This window comes from Oncorhynchus gorbuscha, linkage group LG06 (assembly GCF_021184085.1).
Source record: "Oncorhynchus gorbuscha isolate QuinsamMale2020 ecotype Even-year linkage group LG06, OgorEven_v1.0, whole genome shotgun sequence".
Lineage (NCBI taxonomy): Eukaryota > Metazoa > Chordata > Actinopteri > Salmoniformes > Salmonidae > Oncorhynchus > Oncorhynchus gorbuscha.
Genome location: NC_060178.1, coordinates 81,296,898 through 81,319,917, shown reverse-complemented (window position 1 = coordinate 81,319,917; position 23,020 = coordinate 81,296,898). Strand labels below are relative to the sequence as shown.

At 40.8% G+C, this 23,020-nt stretch overlaps 1 protein-coding gene across 1 annotated transcript in view; it reads right to left on the bottom strand.

Moving 5' to 3' along the window:
• LOC124038746 (dystonin-like) overlaps window positions 1–23,020 on the bottom strand; it is a 205,614-nt gene that overhangs the window by 101,237 nt on the left and 81,357 nt on the right. Inside the window, exons 9-26 of the mRNA XM_046354820.1 lie at window positions 17,917–18,083; window positions 13,367–13,479; window positions 12,663–12,769; window positions 10,088–10,207; window positions 9,472–9,567; window positions 9,231–9,358; window positions 6,809–6,902; window positions 6,410–6,564; window positions 5,801–6,266; window positions 5,562–5,690; window positions 5,140–5,217; window positions 4,863–5,024; window positions 3,877–3,981; window positions 3,489–3,584; window positions 3,275–3,400; window positions 2,884–3,036; window positions 2,120–2,401; window positions 1,669–1,852 (exon numbers count right to left, since the gene is read on the bottom strand). Of these exons, the coding sequence (XP_046210776.1) occupies window positions 1,669–1,852; window positions 2,120–2,401; window positions 2,884–3,036; window positions 3,275–3,400; window positions 3,489–3,584; window positions 3,877–3,981; window positions 4,863–5,024; window positions 5,140–5,217; window positions 5,562–5,690; window positions 5,801–6,266; window positions 6,410–6,564; window positions 6,809–6,902; window positions 9,231–9,358; window positions 9,472–9,567; window positions 10,088–10,207; window positions 12,663–12,769; window positions 13,367–13,479; window positions 17,917–18,083 (2,761 nt within the window). The remainder of the gene's footprint in view (window positions 1–1,668; window positions 1,853–2,119; window positions 2,402–2,883; window positions 3,037–3,274; window positions 3,401–3,488; window positions 3,585–3,876; window positions 3,982–4,862; window positions 5,025–5,139; window positions 5,218–5,561; window positions 5,691–5,800; window positions 6,267–6,409; window positions 6,565–6,808; window positions 6,903–9,230; window positions 9,359–9,471; window positions 9,568–10,087; window positions 10,208–12,662; window positions 12,770–13,366; window positions 13,480–17,916; window positions 18,084–23,020) is intronic.

The following is a 23,020-nucleotide window of genomic DNA, read 5'->3' as shown; positions in this document are numbered from 1 at the left end:
GCCACTCCTCAGTAAAAGGCACATGACAGCCTGCTTGGAGTTTGCCAAAAGGCACATAAAGACACGAAGTCCATGAGAAACAGAATTCTCTGTTCTGATGAAACCAAGATTCAACTCTTTGGCTTGAATGCCAAGCGTCATGTTTGGAGGAAACCTGGCACCATCCCTATGGTGAAGCATGATGGTGGTAGCATCATGTTTTTCAGCGGCAGGGACTGGGACACTAGTCAGGATCGAGGGAAGTATGAACGGAGCAAAGTATAGAGATATTCTTGATGAAAACCTGCTCCAGAGCGCTCAGGACCTCAGACTGGGGTGAAAGTTCACCTTCCAACAGGACAACCCAAAGCACACAGCCAAGACAACACAGGAGTTGCTTCGGGACAAGTCTCTGAATGTCCTTGAGTGGCCCAGCCAGAGCCCGGACTTGAACCCATAGAAACATCTCTGGAGAGACATGAAAATACCTGTGCAGCAACGCTCCCCATCCTTGAGAGGATCTGCAGAGAAGAATGGTAGAAACTCCCCAAATACAGGGGTGCCAAGCTTGTAGCGTCATACCTAAGAAGACGCGAGGCTGTAATCGCTGCCAAATGTGCTTCAAAAAGGACTGGGTAAAGGGTCTGAATACTTATGTAAATGTCATATTTCAGTTTTTTATTTGTAATAAATTTGCAGAAATGTCATTATGGGGTATAGTGCATAGATTGATGAGATGGAAAACTACTTAATCCATTTTAGAATAAGGCTGTAACGTAACAAAATTTGAAAAAAGTCAAGGGGTCTGAATACTGTATATATAGCAGAGAGTGCATAGAGTGTGAAATTAACGAGTTAATGAATCATGAAAACTACTGTATTAATCTCTGGCACCATTAATCAAATCTGGCACCATTATTGTAAAGTGTTTACACACAATCTGTATATTATTTATTAATTATGCTGATTAATTGGTGGGCAATCAAGCAAATCAACACCTCCCTAATGTCCTCTGCAGGAGATTCTACTACCTGTGGTGACATAAGACCAAGTATCTAAACAGACATAATTGCAAGATCAGGGGAAACATATAGGGAAAATGTAGTCACACCCAGACACACGCATCAGTACGCCCACACACACAAACACACTCTTTCCTACAGTTCTGGCCATGTGGACCCTGGCAGGTTCAAACATAATTCCAAAATATATTAGCTTTATGCCTAATAGTTTTAAAGAACCATCCGTTTGCCTTGAGGACTGCTGCCAAAACATGTACCAGCGAGCTCCTGAGTAGAAGTTAGCTAATAGTTTGGCCTTGCTTCAGACTAGCTTAGCTTAGCCTTGCCTTTCTCTGTAGACTAGCTTAGCTTAGCCTTGCCTTTCTCTGTAGACTAGCTTAGTTTAGCCTTGCCTCTCTCTGCATATTAGCTTAGTTTAGCCTTGCCTCTCTCTGCAGACTAGTTAGCTTAGCTTAGCCTCTCTCTGCAGACTAGTTATCTTAGCTTAGCCTCTCTCTGCAGACTAGTTATCTTAGCTTAGCCTCTCTCTGCAGACTAGTTATCTTAGCTTAGCCTCTCTCTGCAGACTAGTTAGCTTAGCTTAGCCTCTCTCTGCAGACTAGTTAGCTTAGCTTCTCTCTGCAGACTATCTTAGTTCTCTCTGCAGACTATCTTAGTTCAGCCTTACCTCTCTCTGCAGACTTGAGCAGCTCCTCGTAGTACTCCTTGCAGGTCAACACCTCCCTCTCTAGCTGGGAACAGTCTGCCATTGTGAACACCTCCGACTCCTCGCTGTCCTCCAGGAAGTCCTCAAAGTGGGACTGCAGGTTGCTAAGGACCTGCTGGTGCTCACCTGGCAACATGGTCTTAATCTGGGGAGAACAGGGGAAAACACATGAGACAGACCCATACCTGGAAACCTTCTAGAATGTTCTCTGAAAAGGTACAGTCAGCACCAACTATAATGATGAAATGACAGGTAAAGTCGGTGAGTATAAGAAACACCAGGCTTAATAACAGTCATCACTCTCTTTCTTATGAAGACCAAAATCAGTAGAATATGCATAATTATACCTTTATCACTTTAAGTGTTGCTAATGGGGTCTAGGAGTTGATTAAGTAGATAAGTGTAAACGTACTGAGGACACGTTCCAGTTGCGGATGGCTTTGACGTCCGCCATCAGGTAGTGCCAGGAGACCACGCTCTTCATGTTGATGTGCGAGTGGTGCCACAGAGTCAGGACATTCTGGTACAGCTGCTCAATTCTGCTGGCCTGTTCCACAGCCTCCTTGTTGGGTGGAGGCACAGTGAAGCAGACAGAGGGCACCATGGCCTCATTGCCAGACGGACTGATCACCTTCCACTTGGCCCGGTGAGAGTTACTGGCCAGGACACACTCATCATCCTTATAGATGGTGATCTAGGAGTGAGACGAAGTGAGACATGACAAATCAAAACGACTACAATTTGACTCTGAAATCCAAATCAACTCAAAGTATCAAACTTTTGATCCGCTATCTAAATAAACATCCCTGGAGTTAACATGGCTAAACATGTTCCTTAGAGACCTCAATGTACATCTTGTTACTACAGAAGATAAGTTTGACAACTCAATGTAAAGAATGCGACTTGTGATGAACTACTTGAATAAATAGAAAATGAACAGTAGCACACAGGGGCGCAACTTTGGTTTTAGAAGTGGGGGGGGTACATAATTTGTTTTTATATATATGTTTTTTATCCAGTTGGATAAACACTCCAAACAGCCCACCCGGCCTCTCGGATGCGTCCGCATGGTCCTAAGCCTCGTTTTGTATCACTGCCCCGTCCCCCCCATCCCCAGTAAAAGTTGCGCCCCTGGTAGCACATACATGTATCTCTAACAAGAGACTCAAAAAGCACCTCTATTTGTCGGTAGTCACAGATGGCTTTGACGGGTATGGAAGACCTGATAGGGGTGTCTGGGGTTCTGGGCTTGAGCTGGACGATGGCCTTGGCCTTGCCCACCAACCCAGCCACTGTGCTGCGGTACTGGAGGAGCTGCTCCTTCTCATCCTGGGGACAGACAGACCACACCCATGTTCCAGCATCAGTCAAACACACAGGTGGATTATGATACTTCACCAGTTCAGCATAAGCAGAATTCACTCGCAGGGATAGTTAGTTAATGTTTAATGGTGGGGGTATTCATTTGGAACCTCTAGGAATCCATAATTGGATTTCTGACCATGTGAGTCTTTGGGATTGGTCTATGTGTCTCATTTAACAACATATTTAGGGAATGCCAGCTTACCATGGACTCCTGGATGTGATCCTCCAGCTTGTGTACGCTGCTTGTCCGATCACAGCCATACTTTCTTTGGATGTCACCTTGTAGGCTCTTCAGGTAGTCCATGGACACTTTGGCATCATTGAAAAACTGTATGGGAGTGAGGAAAGGAGATCAGATGAGCTTTTTGCAACTAGCAGGCCTTTATCCATTTGTTTGAGGAAAACAGATAACTCACCTCGAAATAGACTGTGTTGTCTTTCAGGTGCTGCTCCACACAAGAGCAGAGCTGTAGAATCCAGCTCCACTGAGTCTGCATGGCTGCTCTATATGCCTAGAGGATTCCACACAGAAACATTTTACAATTAAAAATACCCTATGATTGTTCTTCAAGGAACAAGTTAGTGAAGCAATTGAAATGTTGTGTATGACACTATTGAGCACCAACGCAGGTTTAGCTGAAAATGAGTAATCATATTTATATTTGAATGGACAAATTACCACATTATCTGAGGCATACAATCTAACTGATTTATCATATAAAAAATATTGTATTTACACTAAAGAAGTGTATATCAGATGGTTATGGAGTGGTTATGTGACATCTGTAAACACAGAGGGCTTACTTCAATAGTTAGCCTGGCAGGGTGGTTCTCCTGCAGAAGGTTCTCTGCATTATCTTGCACAGACTTGATCACCTTCTCCTTGTCGTCCAACTCTCTCATCAGATCCTACAGAGACAGAGACAGAGAGAGAGACAGAGATAGACAGAGAGAGACAGAAACAGAAAGAGACAGAGAGAGACAGACAGAGAGACAGCAGAGAGAGAGAGACCGTGACAGAGAGAGAGACAGAGACAGACAGAGAGAGACAGAGAGAGACAGAGAGGCAGAGAGAGAGAGAGAGAGAGAGAGAGAGAGAGAGAGAGAGAGAGAGAGAGAGAGAGAGAGAGAGAGAGAGAGAGAGAGAGAGAGAGAGAGAGAGAAACACCCGAGATGTCACACCACGTCCTTGGCATCCAACCACTGCTTGAGACCAATCCCTTCTCACTCGGGATACCTACACTATGACTTGGAAGAGGCTCATATGGCACGTATCTCTAAATACCAGCTTGAACCAAATACCATTGGAGACACATTGAACCGATTCATCTAATTGATTCTAAGATTAAAAGGACATTGGTAATATAGCCATATCCATGTGTTTAAATGGTATGATGTAAGCCCCAAACAAGCCCCTATGACTCATTTCCACCCATACGTTATGTAGCCTTTGTACATTATTTTCAGAGAAAACATACCACCTTCAGAAATAAGATTTCCACAAGATATTGTTTCACCAGAAGGAAATGTGTTAATCCCTTTAGGTCAACTGAGTCAAACTCACTTCCTGATGGGAAGGCTGTACATGCCAGCGGTGGATCCTTGCCAGAAATGCATGGCTCAGATGTTTAGCCTCAAAGTCACCAACAACTGGCTAATAGAATAACTCTCTAAACACACATGTAATGTTAAAGTAATTGTCTACAACAATGAATAGGAACTGAATAATGATATTATTTTCTGTGAGCAAAATATGGAAATACAACGTTCTGAACAGTGTCGGGACTCACAGCGTGGTACTGTCTCTTCTTGGAGATGTTGCCGTTGCGATCGCTCCAGTCAAAAGCGACCTCTTCTTCCTCTTTCTCGTTGAGCCAGATTAGTTCCATGGTGGCCCGCGACACAAAGTCATGCAGGCTCTCCAGGTTCTTCTGACGTTCCCGCGAACATTTCTATAGAAGCCCAGAACCACAGGAAATAGTCAGGTTGTCCATGTTGTATTAAAAATAGTAGAGAAGTAATTATTCTGTTAGTTATAACTACCAAATATTTTAACAGGAAACTTACCAGTAACTTCCCATACTGATATTCTAAGTTGCCCAGCTTGTCAGAATAACTTAGTTTTTGCGCTTGGGTCATCTGCATCTGAGATAAATAGACCATGTGTTTTTATTAGTTGACATTTCAAACTTTGCAGCATTGAGGGGTTTGCACTCAAAACAAAACATCTGAATGTGATGCACAGAGATATTTCTAAGTTTGTCCAGACAGAAACTTGGCAGAATGGGCGGACTGTTGCTGGTACATACCTCACTAAGTTTGTCCAGACAGAAACTTGGCAGAATGGGCGGACTGTTGCTGGTACATACCTCACTAAGTTTGTCCAGACAGAAACTTGGCAGAATGGGCGGACTGTTGCTGGTACATACCTCACTAAGTTTGTCCAGACAGAAACTTGGCAGAATAGGCGGACTGTTGCTGGTACATACCTCACTAAGTTTGGCTTCTTTAAGGCTCATTTGAAATTCTTCGATGGCTCTGTGAACACTTCTGTGGTTCTCTAAATGTGTTTCCACACTTGGCAAATCGGCTCCCCAATCTCCGTGATCCAATTGACCCTTCAAAGGAAGCGAAAACAATTCAGATTTGGTCTCAAAATATCTAAATCGCAAATATCAAAATGTACAGGATAATACTAACAGTACAGTGAATACATGTAGGTCCTCACCTGCATCTCCTCCACCCAGTTGATCAGGTCCTGCACAAAGTTCATGTTGACCTCCTCCTTGGTCATGTTCGGGTCCACTAGCGAGGACTTGCCCAGGGGCTTGCGGATCTGCATGTATTTATGGTGCTGGAGGGATCCCGGATCCATGCCCCCTCCTCCGCCCCCCATATAGGCCTGGATTGACCCGGGCTGCATGCAGCCGGGTGTCATTGCGGGGCTCAGGGCAGGGGTGAGGCCCGGGGTAAAGCTGGAGGTGAAGGTGGAACCGGGAGAGCCCAGGCCTCCAGGGGTGAGGGCTGGGGTGAGGCTGGAGTTGTGGTTCGATGAAGAGAAGCCTGAGTTGAGACTCTGAGTGATGCCTGAGATCATCATCCTGGTCTGTTGGGTCGTCAGGGTGCGTCCTTGACTGTACACAGAGGAACACTCTGCCCTCAGCCCCAGCATGTCGTCACGGAGCTTGGATACCCTGGATCATACACACAACACACAATGATATGTTTAGAAATATAGTTTAATGATTTTTTGATCAGTTTAATGAACATTTCACAACAAATGTTATGTTTATTTACATGTGTTGCATGGCATTTAGAGAAAGCAGTGAGTTTGCACCTTTGAACAAGCCGATCGGAGCAGTAGAACTTCCCGTCGAGTAGAATCTGAATGTCAACCACCTGCTGTCTCAGGTGGTTCTCACATTCCAGAAGGTACCCAGAGACCTCTGCTTCGTTCTGGAACTGGACCCCAGACTCTAGTCTCTTAGCATCCTGAGAAAAAAAGAAAAAGTCCAAACAGTTGGTGATGTACTTTTCTATTACAAAGTTCAGTCACAATAATGAGGTAAAAAAAATAGACACACAATTTGCCTCATCAAATAAACATCAGTAAAAGCAGGACCTGGAGTATTCTGTGCTTTTGTTGTGAATATGCTGTTTCAATTATTATTATTTTTTACATTCAACCTTTATTTAACTAGGCCAGTCAGTTAAGAACCAATTCTTATTTACTTACAGACTGCAGGGCAGTTCGTGCTAACGCTAGTTTGTCCTCTCCCGTGACACAGTCCCGCTGGACTCTGGTTGCAATCTGCTGCAACATTTCAAGCCTAAAAGAAAAAATACAATAATTGACATTCATATTAAAGATTTTACAGAATAAACAACAAAGGTGTGGCACTACAATGGCATCAGTTCCATTTGAAAATCCCATCTGCAGAAAATACATCTACAAACCAACAAACAAGAAAAGCTTGGACAGCCCTGACGTCTAATAGTTAACATCACCTTGGTCCATACACAGAGTTGTTATTGAGAAACGTTGGGAAGACCGCGGTGCTGGAGAGCAGCGGCTCTATGGCTGGTCCTGAGAGAGTGCTGTTGCTCACAGACGAGACAGTGCTGTATCCCATGTTGTATGCCATGTTGTTGTGCATGCTAGAAGACTATAGGACTATACTGAGCCACTCAGAGAATCACACTATCTAGCTAATTTCGCTTCCATCTGAAATAGGAAGTCCAGCACAGACACACACACACACTCACAGGTCCAACTGACACAAAGTGTTTTCTTCTCCCCTTTTTATAGGCCCATCCTTGTCCTCATGCAACGAGGTGAAGAGACAATAAATTAGAACACACCCCTTAAAGAACATGTTGCCGTAGGCCATAGAAGCTCATGGCATTATTTGTACAATTCATTACAGGTTCAGACAGTAACAGTCAGGGTTGGGTGGGTTACTTTCTAAATGTAATCCGTTACAGTTACTAGGTAACTTTCCAAAATTGTGATCAGTGACGTAACTTTTGTAGAACTCAAACTCAGTAACGTAATCGGATTACTTGCAGTTACTTTTAGATTACGTTCCCCTTAAGAAGCATTAGAAGAAGACAAAAATGTATATTACAAATTGATAGACATCTATTGCAGGATAAATCAATGTTTACATAGCTGGCCATAAATGGATGTTGCATTTGCTTTATGGGTTGGTTATGTAGGTTTCTTCTAACCCATTTCTTTATACTACTAATTCTCATTTGATTAGGCTATATCTTTACATTAAAAACGAAGTTTGTCAGATTTCGAGTCATTCCAATTAATTTAATACCCCTTGATCTTCAGTAATAGGTCTTGGTAATATAGATCAGCCAAATTGTTTTACCTGAGCATAACCCAAAAACGAAGGACTTATTAGCCAACTCTGTTGTTTATGATGCTGTTGTCATGGAGGAGTGATTGTACTCATTGCTTCGAGTCGAAAAATAAATGTTGCTCTCATGGAATAGCATGCTTTTAGCACTACCGAAAAGTGCTGTTTGCATGTGAAAAATGTATGCCATGTTCTGCATTTGCTATATGCCTATTGTTTACGTTTTTGTTGGTGACACTTTGATATCTCGATAATTTACAGCTGTTTAAATCTATCAAAAGTATGCCAATTTGAGCATGTGTCCGTGAGGCGTATGCACATTTTTTTTTATCAACACAAATTAAATTGAGCAATAATAGCTCCACTCCTGGTCTTCTTAAATGAAACAGAGGAGTTTAGAAGGGAGGAACTCCCTCAAACTTTTCTTCCATAGGCTGGTATCCACACTATGCAGCTGTTGCAAGAGTGCATTTTCACTGTCTGTCTACTGGTCGCAAAAACAATGATTGATAACATGGTAACAGTTTATGGTAACAGGGGTTGTGGCACATACTGTACAACTGGGCTTCTATTGGTTTGCAAAGCCAATAGTTATCTACATAATATTACACAACATTACCAGATATCAACAAGCCAGGTGATTTCCAACATAAATAGTACCTGCAGTCCAAAAACCATTCATGCGAGACGTCATGATAAGAGTCATGCCAGAATGTCAGCTCCTAAACAACCTGATGTTGACAAGAAATGACGGGAATACCTACCATCTGCGCTCTAAAGTACCTGAAAAATACCACTGAATGGCTTGAGCCGATAAACTAGGCATGGAATCACAGCACAATTAATGCCTACAAACCTGACAAGACATAGAAAGTGTCTTTTAGGGACAAAATAGATACCTCAGTTTGAAGAACTCTGAATTGAACCAAACCACAGACCACAGCATGCACAATGTTAAAGACCATGTCATTTCATGAACCACAGAATAATCAAATTACTGCACATCCTTAAACAGACGTTTAGACACAAACGTCTAATTATAAAAGAGGGGGACTTCATGTCACACAAATAAGCAGTTCACCAGAGCACTCACCATTGACCCTTAAACCAATCACTAAATACAGTTTTTCATAGTCATTCTAATCAGGCAATTGGGTAAAATCTTCAATCTTAATTAGCTCATGTACTTAAATGACTTATATGGCTGTCATGTAAATACGGGATTATAATTACAAATCATAGTAGTGTGTGGTGCACCAGCAGCATCAGAAGGATGACCCTTCATACCTGTCCACTTCAGGCCTCAGGCTCTTCTCCCTCTCCAGCATGGCCACGATCAGCTTGCCCCATTCCTTCTCCACATCATTGGGGTGAAACCCCCGAGGCAGCTGGATACGACCAAACTCCATCCACACCTGTCCCCCAACACATACACAGCAACATCTTAGTTAAGTTCATTGTAGTTTGCTGGTTTGGAAAGCACTTACAGGCTCTAAAGAACAAGTGAGTGTATGTCGTGGTAGCATACCTCCAGCATTTTGTAAAGATGCTTGATTTTGCTCTTCTCGGTTTCTTTCAGGGGGATTTCATTCTCTTTAAACTGCAAGTACTGTGTATAAAGTGCCTGTAAAAATAAAAACACATGTTTTTTTTAAACATTAGTTCATCACAAACATAGCCACATATCCGAGAAATAGATTCAATAGAATCAATACATTTTGTCTATGCTATTATACATGCATCTAATATCTGTGTATACTCACACTAGTCTGCTTTGAAAATACTGTACCACACAGAGCTCCTGTTGTATTAGCAGCTATGGACTAATTGAAGTAAACAGAGCTGCTCTCTGAAACTTGTCAATATAGCTCGCATTAATATTTCATTTCATTAACATGACGCTACTTATTGGGCCATTTGAAGCCTCAGAGAGCTTGGGCTCCAAGCCTCAGGCTTTCAGGGCCAAGCTCTATAAACTGATATCCAGCTTACTGAAAACCAACCAGACAAACACTCCAGATATTGGAGGCTTATTGGAGGTTCATTCTTGATCAAATTAGGGATCTTTCTACCATTCAATATGGCAGAAAATGTGTTCATTCAAGCTGCATTTGATCTGTAATCACGTTTCTTTTGTGCTTTACCTTTAGTTCCACTGGGTTGTTAGGGAACGCTCTGTCTGACATCAATCCCACGTTGTGTTTGATCCACTGGATCAGGTAATTCACCATGTTCTGGTACTCTACCCATTTGATATCAACATCCTGTTAAGAAAACAAATATCAGTTTTAATCAATACATTGGCTCATGTAGGGATGTGTGCATTTTCTAAACGGACCAAGTTCTTGGGGTAGAACGTATTTTGAGCGTATTTCAAGTCGTTCAAGCAATACATCCATAGGGCAACTTGTCATAATATTTATTTGAACAGTTGGTGCTGTACAAACTTAACTACAAAAATAAGTAGTTAAGACTCTTTGCTGTGGTTATTACTGTACACACATCTCAGCATTCTTCGATCCAATTTGTAAGTCGCTCTGGATAAGAGCGTCTGCTAAATGACTTAAATGTAATGTAATGTAATGTAAATGATAGCCATTAAAACATCCTGCTCAGACTTACAGTATTTGCCTCAACAAAGCCAGATTGAAGAAAATGCCTTCCATTAGACATATGAGTGACGCAATGGAATGCATATTTGCATATAACATCTGTGCCCAATCCCAGCCAAGAATCATGTTTTGAATAAAAGTCGAGATCCAAGTGAAGAATACAGTCAAGAAAGTATGCCAAAGGTAAGCCAAAAATACTTGTCACTGATGTGAATTCAAAGGATCTGTGTGAACTATACAGTTGAAGTCGGAAGTTTACATACACCTTAGCCAAATACATTTAAACTCACAATTCCTGACATTTAATCCAAGTAAAAAGTCCCTACCTTCGGTCAGTTAGGATCACCACTTTATTTTAAGAATGTGAAATGTCAGAATAATAGTAGAGAGAATGATTTATTTCAGCTTTTATTTCTTTCATCACATTCCCAGTGGGTCAGAAGATTACATACACTCAATTAGTATTTGGTAGCATTGCCGTTACATTGTTTAACACTGGGTCAAACGTTTTTGGGTAGCTTTCCACAAGCTTCCCACAATAAGTTGGGTGAATTTTGGCCCATTCCTCCTGACAGAGCTGGTGTAACAGAGTCAGGTTTGTAGGCCTCCTTGGTCGCACACGCTTTTTCAGTTCTACCCACACATTTTCTATAGGATTGAGGTCAGTGCTTTGTGATGGCCACACCAATACCTTGACTCCTTAACTTTGGAAGTATGCTTGGGGTCATTGTCCATTTGGAAGACCCATTTGCGACCAAGCTTTAACTTCCTGACTGATGTTTTAAGATGTTGCTTCAATAAATCCACATAATTTCCCCCTCTCATGATGCCATCTATTTTGTGAATTGCACCAGTCCTTCCTGCAGCAAAGCACCCCCACAACATGATGCTGCCACCCCCGTGCTTCACGGTTGGGATGGTGTTCTTCGGCTTGCAAGACTCCCCATTTTTCCTCCAAACATAACAATGGTCATTATGGCCAAACAGTTCTATTTTTGTTTTATCAGACCAGAGGATCGTATTTTCTCCAAAAGTACGATCTTTGTCCCCATGTGCAGTTGCAAACCGTAGTCTGGCTTTGTTATGGCGGTTTTGGAGCAGTGGCTTCTTCCATGCTGAGCGGCCTTTCAGGTTATGTCGATATAGGACCCTGTTTTACTGTGGATATAGATACTTTGTACCAGTTTCTTCCAGCATCTTCACAAGGTCCTTTGCTGTTGTTCTAGGATTTGCACTTTTCGCACGAAAGTACGTTCATCTCTAGGAGACAGAACGCATCTCCTTCCTGAGCGGTATGACGGCTGCGTGGTCCCATGGTGTTTATACTTGCGTACTGTTGTTTGTACAGATGAACGTGGTACCTTCAGGCATTTGAAATTGCTCCCAAGGATGAACCAGACTTGTGGAGGTCTACAATTTTCTTGCTGAGGTCTTGGCTGATTTCTTGTGATTTTCCCATGATGTCAAGCAAAGAGGCACTGAATTTGAAGGTAGGCCTTGAAATACATCCACAGGTACAACGTCAATTGACTCAAATTATGTCAATTAGCCTATCAGAAGCTTCTAAAGCCATGAAATAATTTTCTGGAGCTGTTTAAAGGCCCAGTCAACTTAGTGTATGTAAACTTCTGACAGACTGGAATTGTGATACAGTGAATTATAGGTGAAATAATCTGTCTGTAAACAATTGTTGGAAAAAATGCTTGTGTCATGCACAAAGTAGATGTCCTAACCAACTTGACAAAACTATAGTTTGTTAACAATACATTTGTGGAGTAGTTGAAAAACGAGTTTTAATGACTCCAACCTAAGTGTATGTAAACTTCCGACTTCAACTGTACATGCAGTGATTGATTTAACATGGTGATAATCACATTCATAAAAACACATTTTACTGTGTTCGCTTTCAAGAGGAAAGTACACTGCAGTCAATGGCTTAAAAGGTATAAGTCAACCCATGCTGTTAATAGGAATATGCTGCTTTGTATTGAGGTGAATTTTGCTTTCACTATATTGTTTTTTTATAAAATACAAAACTATCTTCTAAACTATAATTGTGTAGGAGATTTAAGTGCGGTGTACAAGAATCTGTTCATCATGTACGTACATTTGCATTGATACCGTCAACACCATCAGGTACTTTAGGGAAGACATCATACATTGTGGAGACGTATGTGATGACCGACTTCTCATCAGGAGACTGCACATCCACGTCTGGTGAGAAAAGGTGAAATTAGATCAAATACACAACACGGTCATCATAAGGTACTGTACATGATACCAGAAAGTATTTCAAATCAGACATGAATAATCTGGGCTATTTGAATCCTATTTATGCCATATGCTTGTTGTGTCGTTTTCATTTTGTAAAGCATCTAATAAAACAAATAGCAGCCAGTACAACTGTAGGATCTTAATTTGAGGCAGTTTGCTACAGCAGGAAAATAATCCCCCAGCAACCTGAAATGTCAAATATTATGTGAATTAAAATTCATGGGAATATTTTTTAGAGGTTAATACATTTTTCATAAGGGAAAATAAACTCTGACTTTGGAAATTACAAAGTTTTGAAGCCTTTTTAAAGCTTAAATACACTACAAGTTACACATTGCCTGCACTGCAGGAAAGTTCTCCTGCAACACAGGGATCAAGATGAAGACCCTGCATCTGTAAGTAAAGCTGTGTTTAGAAGTCATTCCACACTCGGGTAATAATGCATTGCATTTCTTCAAGCTGAGGTGTTAATGGCAAATGTTTACCTGCTGTGTCAAACTGTTACGGACGAGCATGTGGATAAACAGAACAACTCACCCTCGGGGTCCAGTAGTCTGGCCACCCCAAGCCGTTCAGCCACACCAAAGGCCTGTTCTAAGTTTGACCGGCTAGTCTGGGCTGACACTCTGCCCATATTCACCAGATCAGGTCTGCAAAGGAAGAGAACATACTAATGGCAGCTCATCTGTTTAATGAAATGTGAATATGTGATAAGATTGTTTTGGAAGTGGAAGAGCACAAACGTAGTATTTTGGAACATAATAATTTAGGGTGGTTTGCATTTGTTATGTTTTAGGTTATTTCAGCACACACTATTCTTCTTGAACTATGTTGGTATTAGTAAGGAACTTCTCATTGAAGAAAACCTATTTGTTTGTAAGAAAGTTTTAGTGTGAGGAAAAAATAGTTAGCAATGCAAAATGAGCCCGTAATATTTTTTTTAAATTTATTTATTTAACCTTTATTTAACCAGGTAGGCAAGTTGAGAACAAGTTCTCATTTACAATTGCGACCTGGCCAAGATAAAGCAACACAGTTCGACAGATACAACGACACAGAGTTACACATGGAGTAAAACAAACATACAGTCAATAATACAGTATAAACAAGTCTATATACAATGTGAGCAAATATATATATATAATATAATGTACTTTTATCCTGTAAATAGTAAGCTAACTACAGAGGAAATGCCTAGGGACGTTAGTACAGTCCCCGACTTTCCAGAGAAATAAATACATGTTTGCTCAAGAGCCATACACAGTCAGGCCAGCCAAAAAGAGGTCAATGGTTAAGTTAAACAATTCCACATGACCCACACATACGTCAATTACTTGTGTTGAGTTATGTGTCCATTGAACTTGAGAAGGCTTAGGACTGCAAATAGTGATGTGACATTCACCATAACAAACAAAAGGGGGGCGGGAGAAAGGAGAAATACCTTTCCATCTACTGCAGTCTAGTTCATATCATTTCAGGTCAGTCCAACCAGGTAGAATATACAGGGTCTGAAATCCGATATTGTCTAACTGAAAATCCAACCACTAAGTGCTGCCTTATTGAGTTGATGGGAAACAGAGAAGTCCAAGACTCAAAATGTGGTGGTGAATCACAGACGTGACTCAGCAAAAGACACAAAAGTAAACAAAGGAGGAAAATAGTTATGATCTTATGAACTGTAAATTGTTGCGCTTATACACTGGAAATATACTCATATTTGTATATATATCCCTAAAAAAAGCATTGTAAAGCAAACAACAAGTCCACTGTGCTGGAATTTAAATGAAATATAGGGATTGGTCTCTTTTTCAGATACAGGTTCCGTATATCAAGTGTTACCTGTATTTATGAATGATGGTGTTACCTGTATTTGTAAATGGTGTTGTACCTGTATTTGTGAATGATGGTGTTACCTGTATTTATGAATGATGGTGTTACCTGTATTTGTAAATGGTGTTGTACCTGTATTTGTGAATGATGGCATTGCCTGTATTTGTAAATGGTGTTACCTGTATTTATGAATGATGGTGTTACCTGTATTTATGAATGATGGTGTTACCTGTATTTATGAATGATGGTGTTACCTGTATTTATGAATGATGGTGTTACCTGTATTCATGAATGATGGTGTTACCTGTATTCATGAATGATGGTGTTACCTGTATTCATGAATGATGGTGTTACCTGTATTCATGAATGATGGTGTTACCTGTATTCATGAATGATGGTGTTACCTGTATTCATGAATGGTGTTGTACATGAATGGTGTTGTACCTGTATTTGTGAATGATGGCATTTCCTGTATTTGTAAATGGTGTTACCTGTATTTATGAATGATGGTGTTACCTGTATTTATGAATGATGGTGTTACCTATATTTATGAATGATGGTGTTACCTGTATTTATGAATGATGGTGTTACCTATATTTGTAAATGGTGTTGTACCTGTATTTGTGAATGATGGCATTGCCTGTATTTGTAAATGGTGTTACATGTATTTGTGAATGATGGCATTGCCTGTATTTGTAAATGGTGTTACCTGTATTTGTGAATGATGGTGTTACCTGTATTTGTAAATGGTGTTACATGTATTTGTGAATGATGGCATTGCCTGTATTTGTAAATGGTGTTACCTGTATTTGTGAATGATGGTGTTACCTGTATTTGTAAATGGTGTTACATGTATTTATGAATGATGGTGTTACCTGTATTTATGAATGATGGTGTTACCTGTATTTATGAATGATGGTGTTACCTGTATTTATGAATGATGGTGTTACCTGTATTTATGAATGATGGTGTTACCTGTATTCATGAATGATGGTGTTACCTGTATTCATGAATGATGGTGTTACCTGTATTTGTGAATGATGGTGTTACCTGTATTCATGAATGGTGTTGTACCTGTATTTGTGAATGATGGCATTTCCTGTATTTGTAAATGGTGTTACCTGTATTTATGAATGATGGTGTTACCTGTATTTATGAATGATGGTGTTACCTGTATTTATGAATGATGGTGTTACCTGTATTTATGAATGATGGTGTTACCTGTATTCATGAATGATGGTGTTACCTGTATTTATGAATGATGGTGTTACCTATATTTGTAAATGGTGTTGTACCTGTATTTGTGAATGATGGCATTTCCTGTATTTGTAAATGGTGTTACATGTATTTGTGAATGATGGCATTGCCTGTATTTGTAAATGGTGTTACCTGTATTTGTGAATGATGGTGTTACCTGTATTTGTAAATGGTGTTACATGTATTTGTGAATGATGGCATTGCCTGTATTTGTAAATGGTGTTACCTGTATTTGTGAATGATGGTGTTACCTGTATTTGTAAATGGTGTTACCTGTATTTATGAATGATGGTGTTACCTGTATTTATGAATGGTGTTGTACCTGTATTTGTGAATGATGGTGTTACCTGTATTCATGAATGGTGTTGTACCTGTATTTGTGAATGATGGCATTTCCTGTATTTGTAAATGGTGTTACCTGTATTTATGAATGATGGTGTTACCTGTATTTATGAATGATGGTGTTACCTGTATTTATGAATGATGGTGTTACCTGTATTTATGAATGATGGTGTTACCTGTATTCATGAATGATGGTGTTACCTGTATTTATGAATGATGGTGTTACCTGTATTCATGAATGATGGTGTTACCTGTATTCATGAATGATGGTGTTACCTGTATTTATGAATGATGGTGTTACCTGTATTCATGAATGATGGTGTTACCTGTATTTATGAATGATGGTGTTACCTGTATTTATGAATGATGGTGTTACCTGTATTCATGAATGATGGTGTTACCTGTATTTATGAATGATGGTGTTACCTGTATTCATGAATGATGGTGTTACCTGTATTCATGAATGATGGTGTTACCTGTATTTATGAATGATGGTGTTACCTGTATTCATGAATGATGGTGTTACCTGTATTTATGAATGATGGTGTTACCTGTATTTATGAATGATGGTGTTACCTGTATTTATGAATGATGGTGTTACCTGTATTTATGAATGATGGTGTTACCTGTATTCATGAATGATGGTGTTACCTGTATTTATGAATGATGGTGTTACCTGTATTTGTGAATGATGGCATTTCCTGTATTTGTAAATGGTGTTACCTGTATTCATGAATGATGGTGTTACCTGTATTTGTAAATGGTGTTACCTGTATTTATGAATGATGGTGTTACCTGTATTCATGAATGATGGTGTTACCTGTATTTATGAATGATGGTGTTACCTGTATTTATGAATGATGGTGTTACCTGTATTCATGAATGATGATGTTACCTGTATTTATGAATGATGGTGTTACCTGTATTTATGAATGATGGTGTTACCTGTATTTGTGAATGATGGTGTTACCTGTATTCATGAATGATGGTGTTACCTGTATTCATGAATGATGGTGTTACCTGTATTTATGAATGATGGTGTTACCTGTATTCATGAATGATGGTGTTACCTGTATTTATGAATGATGGTGTTACCTGTATTCATGAATGATGGTGTTACCTGTATTTATGAATGATGGTGTTACCTGTATTCATGAATGATGGTGTTACCTGTATTTATGAATGATGGTGTTACCTGTATTCATGAATGATGGTGTTACCTGTATTCATGAATGGTGTTGTACCTGTATTTGTGAATGATGGCATTTCCTGTATTTGTAAATGGTGTTACCTGTATTTATGAATGATGGTGTTACCTGTATTTGTAAATGGTGTTACCTGTATTTATGAATGATGGTGTTACCTGTATTCATGAATGATGGTGTTACCTGTATTTATGAATGATGGTGTTACCTGTATTAATGAATGATGGTGTTACCTGTATTCATGAATGATGGTGTTACCTGTATTCATGAATGATGGTGTTACCTGTATTTATGAATGATGGTGTTACCTGTATTTATGAATGATGGTGTTACCTGTATTCATGAATGGTGTTGTACCTGTATTTGTGAATGATGGCATTTCCTGTATTTGTAAATGGTGTGGTACCTGTATTTGTGAATGATGGCATTTCCTGTATTTGTAAATGGTGTTACCTGTATTTGTGAATGATGGCATTGAACAGCCTCCCGTCCCTCCAGGAGGTGGTGAAGTTGTTACAGCGTACGCCCACATAGCCCTCGGTCATCTGCTGGGACCACATCAGCAGCCGCTCCTTCGCTGTCATGTCCTCCGACTCCCCGCAAACATGGATCTCAGAGATCTGGAGAGGAACAACACAAACAAGTTATTATTAGGAACAACACAAACTAGTCATTAAACCTACATTACCATCAAACACCTAAATTACCATCAAGCATATGGGTGAGACATACTATATCGGGAACAATAAAGTATATCATACCTCATGGAAATACTTCAGATGTTAGGAACATATGTTTGAATTGGGAGCCTTTCTAGAGTCACAGATAGAATAACTAATAACAACAAATGTGCTAAATTCATTATATTGTGTTGAATGAATGAATACACACATGATAAATGTCTGCACCAAATTCATATAGCTACACCTCAATAATTCCTTATTTGGTTCATACTGAATCAGTGTCCCTATTGGACATCTCAAATTGGCAGCTGGATAATAAATAATCTATTTGTTGCCACAGGTTAAAGAGTGAGGGTACGATGATCTTAAACCAAACGCATTCCCCTGACGTTTCAACACAGTCGAAATCAGGAAGCAATTCCATGTATCTATGCTGGAGGAAAAACATGATCACCTCTGACCTTGACAACAGGAAGTGACCTTTGAACCTCTCCCTGCTGTGGTGTCATGCTTCATGTTTCGCTAGGCACTGCTGACCTAGCTACACTTTAACAATCATTGACTAAGCAAAATGATGGTAGCACTTTATTTGAAGTCCCAAATATATGGTTTGTAGATGTTCAGTATACTGTATGTTCAACTAACTGTCAACAAAACTCCAACTACCCATTAACCTTTGCCCTAAATCTTTCCCAAACCGGTGAGCAAGCAAAAATGGACATTGAAATTGGGGTTGAATGTGAGTAACACGACATATTGTAGCAGTCATGTTCAGTAGATTTGGGGGCATACTTAAAAGATGATGCTATGTGCTGCCAGATTGACCACTAATTTGTGTAAAAATTGCCATCGAGCATTTGGGTGAGACATACTATATCGGGAACAAATGACCCCAAAGTTGTTGCACTTTCCTATACTTGGAATTACGTCATGGAAAATAGTGGCCTCGCCGTGATAAGCTGCTTCCTTTGGTATTTTACCTTTAGAATCCGAAAGCTGGGAAATCTAGTAGCAAAACAAAGAGACTGATATAAGCTGTGTCTTAGAAGTAAGGAGTGGGAGAGTTGTATGGACCTGAGCAATCAAAACATCAACATTTCAACGAGAATCAAAGAGATCAAATAACCTTTCCAACTGCCAGCTGTTTAAGACTGAGGTATACAACATTTTAAAGATAAAAAAAAACAGTTTAGAATCTGGTTTGACATAATGGGTAGAACCTTAGTAGCCAAGCTCGAGCAGAGGTGAGGCTCACAAGAAACACTGCTGTGTGAAATAACTTGTGAGGAGAATCATAGCAGTGAAACAAGCTAATTAACTACTCAGAGCTTTGTAATTATCTCTATGTCCATGTGTTGTGGCTTTGTAGGCTGTATATTACAGCTCCACATCACAGCATGTGATGATGCCAGTTATGTTGTTGTTTGACTCAAAGGGAATGTTAGACTATGTCATAGTACAATTATAGTTGTCTTCTGAATGGTTTTAGAGAGCAAATGGCGGTGAGCAGTCTGCCAGTACAGCATACGGAAACATTGTGCCGTGAAGTCCAATCACACATCAACACAAACACTGTCTCCATGCAACACCACTGCAATAAAACAACACTTCATAGAATAATGAAAACATACGAAAGCAAAGATCATGTTTGCTATTTCAGAATAACAGTGCATCTGTATCATGTAAGAGGAACCAAACCAAGCAACCAGTTGTACAGTATTACAGAGTTACTGATACGGTAGCACATTACATTTTGGTCCACACATGTTGGCTGGCTATAAATAGCCTGCACTTAGTTTACCTCTTGTTGGGCGGATGTACACTTGGCAGATGCTTGGAGAGGCTCCAGATAATCTGGAGAGCGGGACCCTCCATCAGAACAGCTGTGAAACCTCCTCCTCCTCTTCCTGTGCACTTGAGTGCTCCATATGATTTTGGGGAGCCCTTCTAGGTTCACAGATAGGTTGTGATCTCCGCCTCCTCTCAGGGTCCGGAGCATATGCTCCACGGCTCCGAATGTCACCGCCCGCCTCAGCTGCCTATGTAGCAACTTCTTTTCCAGCAGACCATCCTTAGGAGTGATACTCCTGGAGGTCTTGGTGATGCCATGGAGCTTTTCCTCTCTGTCTGTCTGGTGTGCAGAAATCCATCCAGATCGCAATGCTAACTTCTTCCCAAGAGGAACTTTGGGGACCTCCCCAACATACACCCCTTTGCTGATACTTCCCAGCCTAGGTCTGGGTGTCTCCCCTTCTGGTGCCCCAGCCTGGCTCTCCCTGATGCTCCTGTCTGCTCCATGCTGGAGCTCTACCCTTCTGGGGATATCCTCCTCACTCTGGACACTTTCTCCTCCTCGGCTCCGGAGGGATTCCGGCCGCTGAAACTCCCCCGATTTCCTCTTCTTATTCCTCTGGAAGTAGCGCCGGCCGCGGAGCTCTTTGGACTCAGGGCTGAGCGGAGCTTTGGTAGGGTCCACATAGCATTCCTCCTTGGGGCCCCGCACACAGCCACACACATTGCCCATGACTGTCAGTCCTACGTTCCCTTTCTATAAACAGCGTTAAGTTCCTTCTAATTTCACGCTGGGATTCCGTGAGTGAACTTAACCTGACCCAAAGCTCCGTTATTCCACCAAGAGGCAGCCATAGTTTTCCTCCAAGGGGGCGGAGAGGAAGCTACGGCAGGCAGCCTGGCAGCAGACACAAACACCTCTCCCCTCCACACAGAGCTGGGTTAGCTGGAGAGAGAAAGTCTGTCTGTCTCCCAGAAGAAGCTAAAATGTCCTAGGCACTTCCTTCTGTCACTCCTTTCTTCTGTGACTGCTCTCCTCTCCTCTCAACTCTGCTCTGCTCTCAGGAATCGTCTCTCAGTCTCTGACCTTTGAAACGTTTCTCTGTCCCGGCTAATCCAACAACACCATAAATGCACTGCAGGAGAGGCAGAGGCACAGCCACATCCCACACGTTTCTACTTCACAGCTCAAAGAAAGAGAAACAGTCCTGGTTCCTGTTTTGGTCTGTCCTCCTGTGATGTCCTCCTCATCTGAAGTGTAAACATGGGCACCTTCAGAACCCCTTCGGGTGTTAAGTTTCCCCAAATGTGCCTGTCTGTAACGAGGCTGCCGGTCTGAGGAGGGCGAAGGGAGCGAGGTGCGGCAGTAGGACAGGATCAGATGACTCTCGGTTTTCTGCTCTGCCAGCTGATGACCACTGATTACACCGTATGGGAAAACTTTGCTCAGAAAGTTGGCCTAACCTGATAGGCCGTACCAAGCAGAGAGAATCCCTGCCTATCATAGGGCTTTAAAAATAACAGGGCAGCATGTGTCAACAAAAGCAGCCGATGCAAATCCTGCTTGGCTAACAAAGCACTTTCCCTTTGCCTATTAATCAAACTGTATACAATCGCAAAGCCAGAGGTGGGGCTTGAGTCCAATGGTTTAAACAAACACTATTATCCAATCGGTCCATTGCCATCCCATTTCAAATGGGGGCAAACACAGTATACACTTTGCACAGGAAGTGACTCATGTAAATGACCTATGGAACAAACATAATGATTAGATTACATGTCATTATATATGTGACATATGTAGCAAGTACGGTCCATTAAAGGCATATAAAGCTTGTTTTTTCCCTCAAAATGTTCTGAACAATCACAAGTGAGTTGACAAATTGAGCTAAATTGGCAAGGCTTCAGGATGAGTGTTGATTGAAATAGTATAAATCATTTCTTTGCAGAGCCCAACTAAAAATAACTGTCCCACCAGGCTCTGGCTCTATTCTGACGGCAGTGACATTTCCCCTGAAGGTTACAGTCTTCTAGGCCCTGCAGTTTACATACTGTATACCTGGCTGGCTGCAGTACACACACAATACACAGTATACTTAGCACAAAAGCAAAACTACTTGATCAACCACAACACATGAGCAGCCGATTTTTACTTTCATAGAAATCGACTTACTATGTAAATGTTCATATTCATTCATGTGGTGTTTCAATAATATCAGAATTATGAAAAACTGTCATTTGTCATTCATTGCATCCCAATGTGGAAAATGTAATTACAGTCTTTCAGCATCGAATAAAGTCTTAAAGTAGAGGCATATATTTTGCTGACTCATCTTAGCCTTTTTTTTGCAAATTCATCATACTTTATCCTAATCCTTTTTATCCACCTGTCTAACAGGATGTTAGTGCTCCCTGCAAATAGCTCTGTCTTTAATCTCTTGTTTGATCTGCCAATGACAAAGGCTAGAGAGGGGTGGAAGGATGGAAGGATGGAAGGATGGAAGAGAGAGAGACGTGTACATTATATTGAGATGGAAGACTTCATCCTGTCACATTCACCTGTATTATCTGCCTGGTGAATCAAGTCAAAGCCTCCACATTTGTTTTCGTGTGCCTCTCCGGACCTCAGTTTATTGAGACATCTAATAGGACCTTGACCGTAACCCTTGGAGACCTTGACTGTCAGTCCGACGACACTACAGAGACCAAAGAGCTACAGTATGGAGCATCGTCATGTATTCAGGTTTCACGTGAAAGGAAGACAATGCACCAGTCTTCTCGATGCCTTGTCCCGAGGGGGATATGCAATATGCGTCCCATTGTAGGGAATACCACAGGGACTTCAATGTATTCAGTATGTAAACGCACCTGGGAGACGACTTTGTAAAACCAATTGTCAACAAGAGGTAATAGTCTGAAACACTTCTGTATAAAACTTCAATCGCTTCAATCGTTTATTGCTTCGGTTCCTATCAAACCATAGCAAGTGACGGATGAATGACACATTCTCAGAAGACATTCTTAAAAGAAAAAATATCAGAGAAGTATCACAATGTCATTTGATGAGCATGACCGAATGGCTG